The 14,303-nt window shown below is 42.4% G+C and overlaps 1 protein-coding gene across 1 annotated transcript in view; it reads left to right on the top strand.

Moving 5' to 3' along the window:
* Positions 1-3,677: 3,677 nt before the first annotated feature.
* Positions 3,678-14,303, top strand: part of LOC306794138 (cadherin-12-like) — a gene marked incomplete at its 3' end in the record, with an annotated part of 49,235 nt that continues 38,609 nt past the window's right edge. The window contains exon 1 of the mRNA XM_079292070.1: positions 3,678-3,926. Within this exon, the coding sequence (XP_079148196.1) occupies positions 3,681-3,926 (246 nt within the window). The 5' untranslated portion in view covers positions 3,678-3,680. The remainder of the gene's footprint in view (positions 3,927-14,303) is intronic.

The raw sequence follows: 14,303 nt of genomic DNA, 5'->3' as shown, positions 1-14,303 counted from the left end.
TGTATCCGAGTAACTGACGGAGCCATTTCATTGGCTATTACTTTGGTTGCGCTATAACCTACGCATGAGGATTTCTTTGATCATTTAGCTCGACTGGCCAGCTGCGTGGTTACTCCCATTTTCATTACATTGCTTCCACCTACACTTCTCGCCACCCACTCATCCCCCGAAGGGCTCCAAATGATATTACAGTCTCCTTTGGCCTGAGCCGTGCAAAAAGCAATGTCTTCACAGTGATTTCCCTGATTCCCTTTTTTTCCTCCGTCTCATCAGTCTCAACATATTTTCTCATGAGTCAAGAGCGTAGTTCAATTCCGGCCACTGTTGTGATCATTGTGGTGACAGTGCTGACCTCAACACATCTGTTATAATAATAGAAGCCTTCACTGTTATTACAATCAGGTACAAAAACAATATGATCCATACCAACATGCTGCAGCTCCTTTGATGCATGTGCAGAGAAACATTAACACAGTGACCTGAAGTATGTTGCCAGTCGGTTTCTACTTTTATTCTTTTAATTGACCGAAATGCATGCCTGATGTGGTGTTTATGACAGCCATACTCAGACAGGTGAATGCAAACGGGCAACTACACACACTTCTAGATTTTTGCATTTTTCTCTCGATCGTGTAATTTGAGAAGAAACACAAAATTAGTTGTTAAAATATTTAGTAATAAAAAACAATTACTATATTTGTGGTGTTTAAATAATTTGCATTCACCAACATTGATCAACAAATATATAAATATAGCGTGAAATATGTTTCTATAAACTGACAAACCAAGTGCTGAACCCTCATTTACACATGAAGATTTTTCATCAAAATGAAATATTGTAGTTCTACATTCACAAACTCTAACAAGCTTCTACTCTGAAGGTGAATCACAAAAACTAAATCACCAAACGAACGTCCCTGCCCACACATCCTTCAGGAAATGAAAGAGTATACAAAACAAGAACTTGATCCAGGTGACTCATCTCTCCCCTCCATTCCAGAAGTCAATGCCCACTTATTTGTTTGTCATGTTTATGGCAGCCTTGACGACGACTAACTTTCGGTGGGAGTCTCTTGTGGGTGGTGATCTGCTCCAGCAGATCGGCTGGCCATATGCTCTCCGGTTGTTGAAGGTGATGCGCGAGAGCGCTGTCAGCCCACTGCGCCACGTTGTCTGAAGTAGACGTGCGGGTCAAGGCTCGCAACCGGAGCCCAACACATGCTAATGAACTTACCTCATACAATATGCATGAGGTCCTCCCAGGGCCGTGCAGCGGCAGAGGCGTGATCTTGCAGGAATTACGGGAACAGTCATTTTCCATTATGTCGGCGCTAAATGAGGAGTGACCTGCGGGAGAGGCATGTCTGACCCGTGTCAAGACAGTTCCTGCCAATTTTGCACGGGGAACTTTGCAGATCAGTTCTGACTTTTAAGATAGTGCGATGACAGAGAATAAATGAATCTAGGTGCACCGCTAACCTTGTTCAAGTAATCTCCCTCTGAAGACGATGTTCCAAGTCAGGATAATTAATCAACAGACAATGATGTCAATGAGGGCCCCGGTTATGAAATTAGAGGCATGCTGTCTTCCATTACTGTACAGCTTATAAGTGCATCAGGAGGGAGAGCGGAACAATAAACCAGGTGTGGAAACCATTAGCTCCCTTCTTCATTCCAACCATTTGTGGCTCCCTTCTCTTGTTTTCAGCACAATTAAGTGTCTCGTGGCAAAGCCAGAGCCGAGCGCCTGGGTGTTGATATGGTCGCCTGGCTTGACAACGAGGTGTGAACAGCAACAGTTGTTTGCTCAATAATGAATGAGGCTTCAACAAATGAGGTTATTTCTGTAATATGTCTTTGTCTTTCTGTAACGTCTAATACGCATTCGTCTGTGTAATGAATGATGGTTAATTAAGAGATGACACTTAAGGCCTTTTCATGATTAAAAATGTGCTGCCTGTCCAAACATAAGTTAATACAGGTAAACAACTTAACAATACAATTTGTAGATTCAGCAGTTTATTAGCTGAGATTAATCTGCAAACAGCTTTCAAGGGTTGCAACGTGTAGAGCAACCTAATCTACCTAGATCGACTTTTGTAATCCTGTTTTTCACCTCATTTCTCTTATTGCTGTTGTAATAAATGCGCTTGCACGTACTGCTAATATGACAAGTTATATAGTACCTGCAGTCCTTATATGTTTGTATTCAAGAACAATGGATGCACTGTATTATGTCACTACTCTGAAGTATACCACACATGGTCTGTTTTAAGACCGATCAGAGATCAACGTGATCTCCTTGTATTGTTCTGAAATGGAAATATGCAGCATAAAGAAGTGAGGTATTGCCAAACTTTCTGAATATTTTTGGGGTTTTTTCCTGTCTCAATCGTGCTTCACTCATGCATCCCGAATCAGACTCAACGGCATGACATGAGACAGCCATCTCACAGCCCCGTTGGTAATTCAGCTGAGCTATGTGCAGACTAGAACAAAGCACATTGGAAGAAAAATAATTAAATATGCTTGTCTGTGAGCTGGATTATATATTAGTAATATTCTGTACGAGTTGCCTCTTTCATGGAACGTGTCTCTGACAAATGACATGCTGCGGCAACCGAGACAATCTCCTGTGGCCACCGCTTGTCAGAATATGTTGTGCTCCTCGCCGGAGCGATGTCTGAGAGAAAAGCACCTTAAAGGAGTCACTGCGAGCACCGGCATCCCGTACAGTACACACGTCAGTTTGATGTATGAACTGCCAATGCATCATGCTGCGGCTTATGATGGGAACAACTGCACGCGTGTGTGTTTTTGAGAAGGGTTCGTCGCCATTCACAGGGGCTTTCTGTCGGGTTTGATGAAAAGACATTAGGGCGAGGTTTGCCAGGCCAAAACAGAAAAGCTCCTCAGCACCCTCTCATCAAAGTCTCATTAAATAATATATGACTTTCGACCTCTCTGGGCAATCAAGGAACTGCAGTAACACAGACAGGCCTGCAGTAACACAGACAGTCACAGTTTCCACCGCAGAGACGAGTAATCTAGCTAATTAGAGGATAAATCCCAGAGAACTGTCTAGTACACTTGTGTTTATGATTGAGAACTCCAGTACAGCGGAAACCACGTCTGTACAAGTCAAATGAATCACTAGAAGCAGAACATTATAATTAGTACTTTTTGTGTTGTTTTCCTTTAGCCCCATTTCTCATACAGAAAACCATCTAATTGACATTAGTATATTTATCACATGAATACAAAATAATGCTTGGCTATTTATTGGCTCGCTGCCAGTTCTTGTGCCGTGTCCCTCACCAAGGGCTCACTCGGGGCGAGGCTTTCCTGTTCTTCCTGCTGGCTCGGTGTCACTGCAGCGTGGGTGGTGCATGCAGATGAATGGCGAGCCTTTTTGCCGGGGGATCCTCGCTCACCCAGTTAGCGGCACGGAGCAAGGCGTTGTGCTTGCCAGCCGGAGGTAAACAGCAAACGGCTAACTTTCTAACTATGTATTTGTTCTGTTTCCTTCAGGTGATGAGCTCCATATCTCTCTGAGTGGGATCCTGCTTTTTGGGCACCGGCTCACCCCTTCCCCATACCCACCCACACAAGTCGTTTCAGCGTGGCTCAGCTCTCGTTACTGGACTTTAACTTGGGGACCTGAACCTCACAGATCGCCAATGCTAACAAGGAACTGCCTGCTGCTGTTCCTTTGGATTCTCGTCGACGAAGGCTCCGTCTCTTCTTTACGTCCACCTTCGTCGGCACTGGGACGGAGCAGGCCGGGGCGGGAGCACGCCAGAGGCTTGGTGGGCCCGATGAGGAATGGGGCGGCTGGATTTCAACGGGTCAAAAGGGGCTGGGTGTGGAACCAGTTCTTTGTACTGGAGGAGTACATGGGGTCAGACCCGCAGTATGTGGGCAAGGTAAAAAGCCTTATTTTTCCAGCTTTTTATGGTGCAGGAGAAGTCATAAATCACATAGTAAGGAGCTCAGGAGAAATTGAATTGGTGGTAAATAGAGGGAGCGATAGAATGTGAGGGCGATAAAATAGAAGAAAACAGAAAAGCACTGTAATATATAGCGTTTGAACTACTTTGGCTTCAGATGGGCAATATCAACTCCATAAAATATCACAATATTTATTTATAATTTTACGTGTATAAAAGCACTATGTCACAATCGTTTGGGCAAGGCTGTCCTTCTGAAACAAAATAACATACAAACACATTCACACTACCCCATCTCTGATGGCAACTGTTGCCCATTTTCATTTGGCCCCTGGAACTAAGCCTGGACTTTTTTTAATCTAATAATGCCCTTGTTGTAAAGCTGTCCCCGTTTGTTAGTGTTTTAAGACATTAATGGTCTCAGGCTTTGGAGGAAAATCTATACATGCTAATGGAGCTGTGCGTTCATTTCTATGTTGGACTAAACATGACATTGAAGTGGTGAGAGAATCGATGGCCCGGTAGAAATAAATTAAAATGACGGCCCTTGTAAAGCTGTCAGAACATCACAGTTATGAGCCTGGGGATATGCTGACAGCAATAACAAAACAGCAGAGAGGGCCGATAGCCTGAACTGAATCCAGACTGAGATATACATCCAGTCAGACACACTTTTTCTGTCCCCACTCAAACCTCAGCCATCTTGGTTTTTGGTGATTCTATATATTTTTTTGGTCTCTGCTGTGGCTTAACACATTCATGAGTAAACTCTGTTGGGGTTTAAGTCTAAAGTTGTAATTTGGCACTCCTGTCTTACGTAGGATAATAGTAAGACTGACTTATCTGCCCCAGTGCCGCTGCAATCAGCCCTGACAAGCCATGCTGTTTGTGGAAGTCTCTGAGGCTAAGAGCTGCTGTCTGCTGCTCTCCTAAATCACTTAATCCTGGGCTGCTGCACTGCTTCAAAATAATTGACTGATTCTTCGCCATATGAAAAGCATTTGTAGATGACATCCTCAGACCTTTGTCAGGACAACCTTAAGGGAAGGGCTTCTGCTCCGAAATGATTCGTAGCTTTACCGGGATACAAGTTAGACAGAATGCCTGGAGACTGGGAGAGCAGGCTGTTAGTGATATGTCTTCCAAGGAGTTATCAGGTACTGTCACAGAGGCTTGTGAGGGTAACAGGTTTGCTTTCAAGGCACATAAATGAACTCTAATGGGCCGTGAGTCTCTGTGCAATGAATGCTCGTGCTATAATAAATCAATGCCTTATTGTGATAATGTATTCACTCTACAATGTAAACACGATTTCCATTCACTAACTTGCAGAGAGTGGCGCTATAGTGGCTCAAGAGACTACTGACCAATCATAGGAATAAGAAATGATCTAAATTATTTTAGGATAATTTCTTAGGCGTCAGCTTTCATTTCTTTCAGTGACTGGATTTAAGAAGAACTTACTTTTCCCCTCTACACCTTTCTTTCTTCTTGAAATGAAAGTTGTGACTATTACACTCTTTGGTTCTCATTTATCAGTTCATTAGCACACCAGATGGCTGCTGTCTAAAATAAGTCACGCAGCAACAACACACTTATTAATCAGACACTTATGGTATTGTAATTCCTGCCCATACATTCTGCTCAGAGTAAACGCATGTTTTTATTGTTAAATGCAATCATTTATTTGCTATTTGAACTTTATTTTTTATAGTTTGTACCGACTTCAGGATGGTTGAAATTATTTTTCAGGACTCTCTTTGAAGGTGGTGAAGTTAGTCTGGAGCCTTGCTGTAAATTGATCATTCTCTAAGCCCCGCCCCTTGCTGCTACTCTGCTAATCTTAGCTCCACAGGTGTATCTCCAGTCTTTATCAGTTGAATCGTGCAATTCTTTTTTTAACTGCATCATTGTTATAAGAGCCACACACGTGCAACACACATGTATTCTGTATGATGTCAGCGCTGACATCATACAGAATACAAGACAACCACTGACAGAGGAAGTGAGGAGGGGGACAACAACTACTGAGTGGAGCTTCAGAGTACGGGTGTTACGGATCAAATGGTTTGCCTATTAACTGGCGTCTGGATGCACCACTGGTTGCTTGTAGTGATGGCAGATGTTTGGAGACAACTTGATAACATTTGGTTGTCCTAGTGAATGCATAATTGTTTTCTTTTCATTCAAATTTCAAAACATACTCATCCCGAGTCTGAGACTGCACTGAACCCGTTGATCAACTGAAAAAGTATCCCCAACTATTTAAAATGAATATTTGTAATGAAAGTACACATTAGTTGCAGCTCTTCAAAAAACGAACTCTCTTGATTTGATTGTTTTGGTTTTACATTTTGACAGAGATGCATATTGAGCAGAATATTTCACAGTTGAAAAGTTAACTCGTCAGTGCTGCTTGATGTGAAGGTGACATGTTTAAATCACCTCAAGCCTAGTTTGGCATTTCTGTACTGCATTTTTATTGCATGACAACAATACTGATATATCTGGAATAGGCCAACATCAGCATATTGAAGGAATTATTATGACTGCATATTATTAAAACATACATCCACTGTTTATGTGTACCTTCTCATGTTGCAATCACATGAGGTAGAGGTAAAGACGATTAGTCCTGAGCAGGGAAGGAGTCCTAAAAACATCCATCTTTCCAGGCTGTGGTCTATTTCAGATTAATGAGTACAAGCAAAGCAACATTTATTTTGTTCTGCGACACCAAGAGAAAAATATGCCATGACTGCATTTCCACTTATTTTGGTGGTATGATAGGACTACAAAATAAGAGAATGAATTTATACTCTGGGTTTTATACCATTTAATGAATGCGACCCAATTTGAGAAATAAAACTGCAAAAAACAACAAGAAGCCGTAATATATTCATTTGACGCAGACTACATCTTGATATTTATGCCAGAATGTATGTATTATTGCTTCTTGGTCAGTTAAATTGAGGTGGAAACTTATTCGACACGTATAGACTCGGAGCCTGTTAGAAAACCTAGTCAGGCCTCAGACTGAGAGCTGCTCCTTGTGAGGTGCAAATAAGGTCATGACAAGATTCAGTGTGGTGTTTAGCACGACTAGTCCCTCCTGCATCCATTAAGAAGGGAGCAACTGCTCCGGGTCTCGAGAGTCTCTGAGGCAATAAGATTCCTCCATGGAAAATGCAACCAGAAATTTAGAGTGAATCAAATGTAACTGCAGTAATACTGCAACAAAGGGGTTCAAGTTTATTGTCAGCTCTGTGTAACTCAAGGGCGTTAACCTCCGGGTTGTGAAAGGTGAAAGCAATGCGGAGGTGCCTTAAACTTCCTTCTTTCAAATGGACATTAGAGGACTACTCCTCTGGGAGGAAAAAGAAGTTTGAGCAAGAGTGTATAGAAGTGTATGAGAAAATGATGCGACTTCTGACTTTTATTGATTTATTACGTCAGTAAACATGAGTTTATGGTCTCTAGCACGAGTTTCATTTCTGCTTCAATACAGCATGATGTTCATTTCGTAAATTATGCTCCAATGTAAAGTAAAATAGATGAAAAAGCTGGGTATACTTTAAGGCTTGGCTATGTCGTGATTGACAGGTCCTTACCACGGCGTTGTCCGGTCTGGGAGTTGTCTGTGATTTTGTAGAAGTAATTGTAACATTTTCTTTGCCAAAAACCGCAATGGCTAAAAAAATTTTAAAAATCAAGATAGCAAGAGTCAGAATGGCAAACTGAAGGCATTAAGACACACACCAATGGGTGACGTCAGGGTGAGTAGGTCCACTTATATACTCATACGCAGTCCAGGTTGACTCCGTACTTTCCAATGCCATTAACAATAAATAAACTGTGATAAATCATAAATTTATGACAGTCTTCCTCTACCGTTTTTAATAGATATGAATAAAGACCCGCAGGAACATATTTATTAATAGAACTCACTTTCAACCATTTCACATTGAATACAAGCCCACATGCTGTGAAACCTCCGACAATCTCCTGGTGACAACAACCACATTATTGCAGATTAGCAATTGAAGCCCAGAAGGCTTACAACGTAAATGTAACAACCCTGTGCGCTCACAATTAGATAATGCTGGGGCCTTTCCTATGCTGAGCAGTGATTATCTGCGAGAAAAATCAGCCATTAGTGGCGTGTCTAAAGCCAAGCCGCCTCATCTCACCCTCTATTAAACTCTCTGCAGCTATTTTCACCATTCGTTTCTAGCAACAAGCCACTCTCCATTTGAACATAATGGTCATAAATTAATGTTTGACATATTGTCTCTATTATTAAAATAATTTGGCAATTCGGAATTCACTTAAAGGAACGGTGCTCATCATTTCTGCGCAGGGCAACTATAATGAGCACTTACGACGCCTGAGGTTTCATTGAGTCTATATGTGGCTTTGCTGTTGTAAACATTACTGTTGCTGCTCTATAAACATTTAGTTGTATTTAACATCCAATATAAGTTATTATTACTTTAAATATGTTAAGAAGCACTTATTTAGTAATAAAAAAAGAGTATTGATAAATAAGCGTACAGAAAAGGAGCAACGAAAAGAGTCGATATAATCCGAACAATACCCGTCCCTACAAATTATACACAACAGCGCTGAAGGTTAAAGACAAATCCAATCAGTTTAGACAGTCACACTTAGGAAAGGGGAAAAAGTCTCAGTACCCTTTACTGCAATACAGAGCATGTGATGGCATGCAGTGGCATGCTCCAATGCCCCATTTCACACACTTGCAGACAAAAGGTCTCATTTAAATACAAGTCAATAAACTACTTTCCCTAGAAAGGGCAGCCCTGTTTCTCCCACAACTTGTTTATTCCTTGGCTTCCTGGCTGCCAAGGACGGACCATCCTTCTCTTTATTGATGGCTCTTCCTCAGTCCCACCCCACACCTGGCTGAGATGTATTACCGACGTGTAGCCCGCAATTTAATCTTTCAATGAGGACCTATAAGAAGGACATCAAAGACGTTTCAACAAGATGTATTCACCAGGCCCAACAAAGACGGATTCCACCACCTGACCGGATGAAATTTACCGGCCCTGCTGGTGATACCGTGTTACACGCTGTTAAATATAGTTCAGTTTAAGTGCTCAAGTGTAAAATGCATGAAAACCTGAAGAGGTCTGTATAAAAGCAGCAAACCTGTTTACACACTACGGTGATTATAGCCGCCGTTGCAAAAATCCTTCAGCTGGACTGACTGCAAAGCCAGCAGGTAATTAACACAGACTGCAAAATCTTTGTGACTTGATTGCTTTGCACTGTCCTGTGCAGAGGTCTATTCAGTGGCATAGAGCGGAGAGAGTCTGAGTGGCAGACAATAATCTCGTTGATCTGTCCATGACATCCATGAAGCATGTTTGAAGTAGTGACTGATTTTCTGACATAAATAATGTGGACGGGGAACAAGTAGCACACAAATACATCCTATATCAGCATAACCCCTTGACTCTATTGTTAATACAGTGATTTTATGTATCCACAGAATATCGGTTTAAATGCCAAAAAAACTGCAGTACAATGTGTGGATTGTGTGTATTAAACGCTCTCCGACAAAATGACGTGATCTTCTCCCTAAATTCATGTGGAAATGTGCTGCCGTAGTGATTCACTGTCAAGTGCAAAGTAATGTGAAAGGATAGCTCTGCTGCAGGTTTTGCACGGTGTGCCAGTGATTCAGCAGCTCGTTAGGACATATTAAGAGGTTGAGGGCCTTTACAATTGTATTGCGTGTTGATGAATGTCGCGGGGAAATTCTGAGAAGAACATGCGAAATAAAAGCTAATGACGCCATTCATCTGTCCTGCCAAAGTAATATATTTCACACATTTTTTGTCTTCGTGGATAATGGACTTTCCTCCTGAATTGCCTGGATCATATTTCCAAACGGTGTGCTAATGCCCCCAATCAGTATCACTTACAACCCTGGTCAACTTTTTCCATTTGTTCCTTGACATTGATGGGCAATATTGTTGCGATTCTGGGTAGAAAATTGCATTCTGTATGTTGTATCAATATCACTGGATAGTGTAATCAAGTGTGATATGAGAAAGGGGAATCAAGCCTTAACCGCGGCCTCCGAGATCAATAACAATCATGTACATTAATGTGATGTGTCAAAAATCATTCTTGTACCATGTTATTTGCTATGCGAAAGATAACCTCAGATGAAAACTCGTTTTTTGGAAAGGTTTTGTAATGTATGCTGAAGCTGCTGATGGAATCCTGTTAGTTCCTCAGATTGTTGACATAGGTAACCGTTATATCAACAACCATGTTTATGGGTTCTGATGAACACCTCTCAGCAACTGCAGGTGAGACGCACTGAATTTAAATTACTGTAATTCCAGAGGTAGCAGCTCAGGAGCTTCAACCTCGACTATAGATGAGTCAATCAATCAAATTTGGTCCTCTCTCCCTCATTACGAATACACACACATCCCTACATGTTTTCTTATGTTGCATATAAACCTCCTGTGAGTGTGTGCATTTTTCCTCCACCCCTATTACCTGACAGGCATGACACAACCCAGATAGCATCCTGAGCTGTCAGCAGCAAAGAAGAGGCCCGCCAGCCAATATCGATCAGCTATAATAAGCCCCGCGGAGTTTGACACAGAGGTTTCTTTCCACCAGCAGCTCCCCGACGCACCGACCGCCCGCCCGCCAAAACTTACCACGCAAGCAGCCGTGATGCGCTATGACAGGGCACTAGCAAGACGATGCACAAACTCGGAACATATACCGACACTCTGTCATCACTGGGTTGAACGCTTGTTGGATTGAAGGGTGGCGTCAGAGCTAATAATGAACAGCAGCATAAATTCATGACAGCGGTCGGGCCAGGGAAGCACAGAACGCCCCAACGGATGCAGAATGATTTACACTGATTAACAGCACGTTGTAGGAATTCTGATGGGGGATACGGAGTGCTTTTTTGCATAAAGCGTGATACGGAGAATGTATTTATTCACACTTTTAGAAATATACAATATGACTTGTGGCATCAGTAGGGTTTACATATTTATACTGCATGCCAGGAAATACCACTCCAACAAGGTGCAGGACAAGATGTGCGTTTGTGTTTGTCGGTTAGACAAGGAGACTTCAGTTAGTGTGCGTTAGTGTCGTCACAACACCAAGACTTCAGTAAGACACCCTGCCTACATATCTGTTTTTAACAGCAGGCTATTGGCCTACATGTCGAGTAGCGTGTCGTTGTGGCTCTAGTGTAGTGTAGCAGGCTGCTGCCTCGCTCACTGGGGCCGTCGGTCGCTGACGTCACTGCTTTATTCAAGATCTGATTGATTGTATTGAAATCAGGCAATCATCTATGTCTCTGTCTGATTAAGGCAAAACTAGGTAGCGCCATCATGAAAGCAACAAACACATTCAATGATCCATTTTGATTGATGATTTTCTCTTTTCTTTAAAGAGGAGAACACAGGACAAATGCTTTACAGTGCATTTATGTTTTAGATTAAAGACAATGCTATTTAATCTCTGTTGAACTTTACATGACATAATCCACACATATATTTAGACTAAAGTATGTTCCTGAGAGGAGCGCCACATTATCCTGGCTGCAGAAATCCAATTACAGCATTTTCTACAGCGGTTGGCTACATTCTCCTCCGAAATCACTCAAATTAATCAATATGCGTGTTTACTGCATAACAAATGAGGGGGCCGTGTGCTGCAAATCCTGGAAGTATAACCGGGAACGCCACAGAGCCAAGAATTCCCCCGTATGGTGCAATCACCGACCTACGTGTGTGACTGTTTCACAGCCAGCAGAGATGAGCCATCATTCGTCCCCGTAGTTGAGCAGCGTCGGTCAATACAAGTATTTTCCCTCATACGAGGTGAGTAATGGGCCTGCCGATATTTGTTTTGACAACAGTGCTGATGCACTGGGCTCTGCATTGCCTCTACAACGTCGAATGCAATGTCCATAAACAGCTACAAATCCGGGAAAGAATGAGGCGAAGAAAGACTCTGAGCAACACCTTTTGTGAAACAAACAGGCCAAAAATGCTAAACGTTTAATGGTCTCGGAAAATGTGTGAACACCGAGAAGAAGAAAACAACAGAAAAACACCCTGAATGCAAACACCATTACTCAAAACAGATGGTGCGAGTTTGGCTGCTAACAGGAATCTTACTCCATTTCCTCGCACTACCCGTTTCTTTTTATAGCTGCCGCCATGTCAACTGGTACCCGGAGCACAGCGTCTTGCTAATTACGCTTATCATGAAAAATGGAGAGTGGAGACATGCTCGCCGTAATACGGGTGCATATGATCACAGCGTCCGTACGAGCCGGCTCCCGCTCACTCATTCCCGTTAACCACATTTGCTTTTGGGATCGACACACTGTTATCACTGAAGCCATCGTTTGAATTCTGCACGCAGAGGCTCTCCTTTTTCTCCATGCGATTGTTGTAAATTGTGAACAACTGTTACGGGAGAGGAAAGGACATTTCTTCTCTTTGCTCTTTGGTGAAATCCCTCTCTCTTTTGACCTTCCTTTAAAGGCGACTGTGACTGTGATTCTGCCGCTCGTCTATTGAGCCCACTGAGTGCTTTGTAGTTTAAAAGAAGCCCTCGTCTGCCTCCCTGTTAATGAATCTTTTCTTCATATAATTAATTACCATTGTTAGAGTAATGGCATTTATAATTAATATCAGTCAACTTTCACTTGGCCTATAATTAATGAGGCAATGTGCATAATGCTTTTTAATGTTTGCATTTCTTCTTCATCTTTAACTGTGCGGAGTCTTTTGCGGGTGCCTCTCCTACTTGTATTGATTAAACTGCAAACGGGAAAAATACGCTCCAAGTTTATTTTCTTTTTCTGGTCAGTCAAAGGACAACCACATATAAACACCCCATTAAATCATAAATACAAAGTGATAATTCATCCAGCAGCACACACAAACATCAGTCTGTCTGTTACAGAGTACACTAATCCAGCTTCAGGTCATGCAAGTACTTTGGGCTGATGATGATGATTATTATTATTATTATTATTATTCGGACTGAACAGCTCGTTAAACTAAACAGCTCGAGGAGTTATCAACACACAGCAGTAATTATTATTTCCATGGAAATGGTAACATATGATGAACACCTAAGCAGCAGTATGCAATCAAGAAACAGCTGCTGCTGGGAGACGAGCAACGCTTCAGAAAGGTGTTGATTAAGCTCTACAAGGTACAGACTTCATTGTCAGGTTATTTTGTCCATTGGGAGCGGGTGACAGATACATATGAACATATTGTGACGCAATGCCCGTATCAAAGATTTTGACAACAGTATTTGTTGCAGTGTGTGAGTATGAGTGATAGGTCTTCTGTCAGCAACGCGTTTGTCTCGGCTCGTTGTGACAAGTAAAAGATTGCGGGCCCCATTATGCCTCCATTGTTGCTACAGTCCATCTGCCAGTCCGATCTCTCCTGCTACGCCTCGAGCACAAAGGAGCGACAACTTTCACCACGCTCACAAACGGGAGTGCTGCTCACGTGGCGTCGTCATGTCGTCGGCCCGATGGGACAGAAAGCCCACTGAATGACGCTGTGGGTCATGTGAATGGATTGTAGAAAGATTACGGGATTACAAAAACAAAAACTAGCGTCTGATGTAAGCGTGGGGCGCGGGAACGCACCGTTGTTTTATTAAAGACAAGAGTACACCTCGAAGCACAGGTTCCTGGGGAGCACCGGAGGGCAACAACACTAACCAGACTGCTGACAGACAAAAGGCTCACATGAAATAGTTTGCTGTTATTTGGCTCAACTGACAATGCAGTTGCCGGATGATTGTTTTCTGTCTGTATCATCTTTGGCTACAAAAATAACAAAAAACATCTTCTGGTGCATCGACACTTTACAAGTCAAAGCTTGCAAATGAGAACACTTAAGAAGATTCGTACCCCTCTCGCTCACTTTGTTTGTCCAGGATTTACACACACACACACACACACACACGGCTGAAATCTCAGTGGGTTTGTGTGAGTAATTATTCCTCTGCTGCCTCACCAACAGACGTGCCAGACGCTTCGTTTCACACAACCACACGGTGATAGAGTACTACGGTCATTACTGCTCCAATAAGCACTTCACAGCTCTTTTTTGTTGCTTTTTTTTCCCTGATGAGCACTTTAATTAGAGGGGGCTCTCTGCCCAATTTTACAGTAGACGGTGTAACCCATTTCCAACAAAGCCAGATACAAAGACACAGTTGGCAACACACACAAGCTAATGGTACAGTGACCAAGATAATGGCACAACGGACTGAACACAAGCAGCATTGACGAGA

This window comes from Melanostigma gelatinosum (assembly GCF_949748355.1).
Source record: "Melanostigma gelatinosum genome assembly, chromosome: 20".
Classification (NCBI taxonomy): domain Eukaryota; kingdom Metazoa; phylum Chordata; class Actinopteri; order Perciformes; family Zoarcidae; genus Melanostigma; species Melanostigma gelatinosum.
The sequence above is the reverse complement of the archived record's forward strand: the minus strand, read 5'-3'. Positions and strand labels throughout refer to the sequence as shown.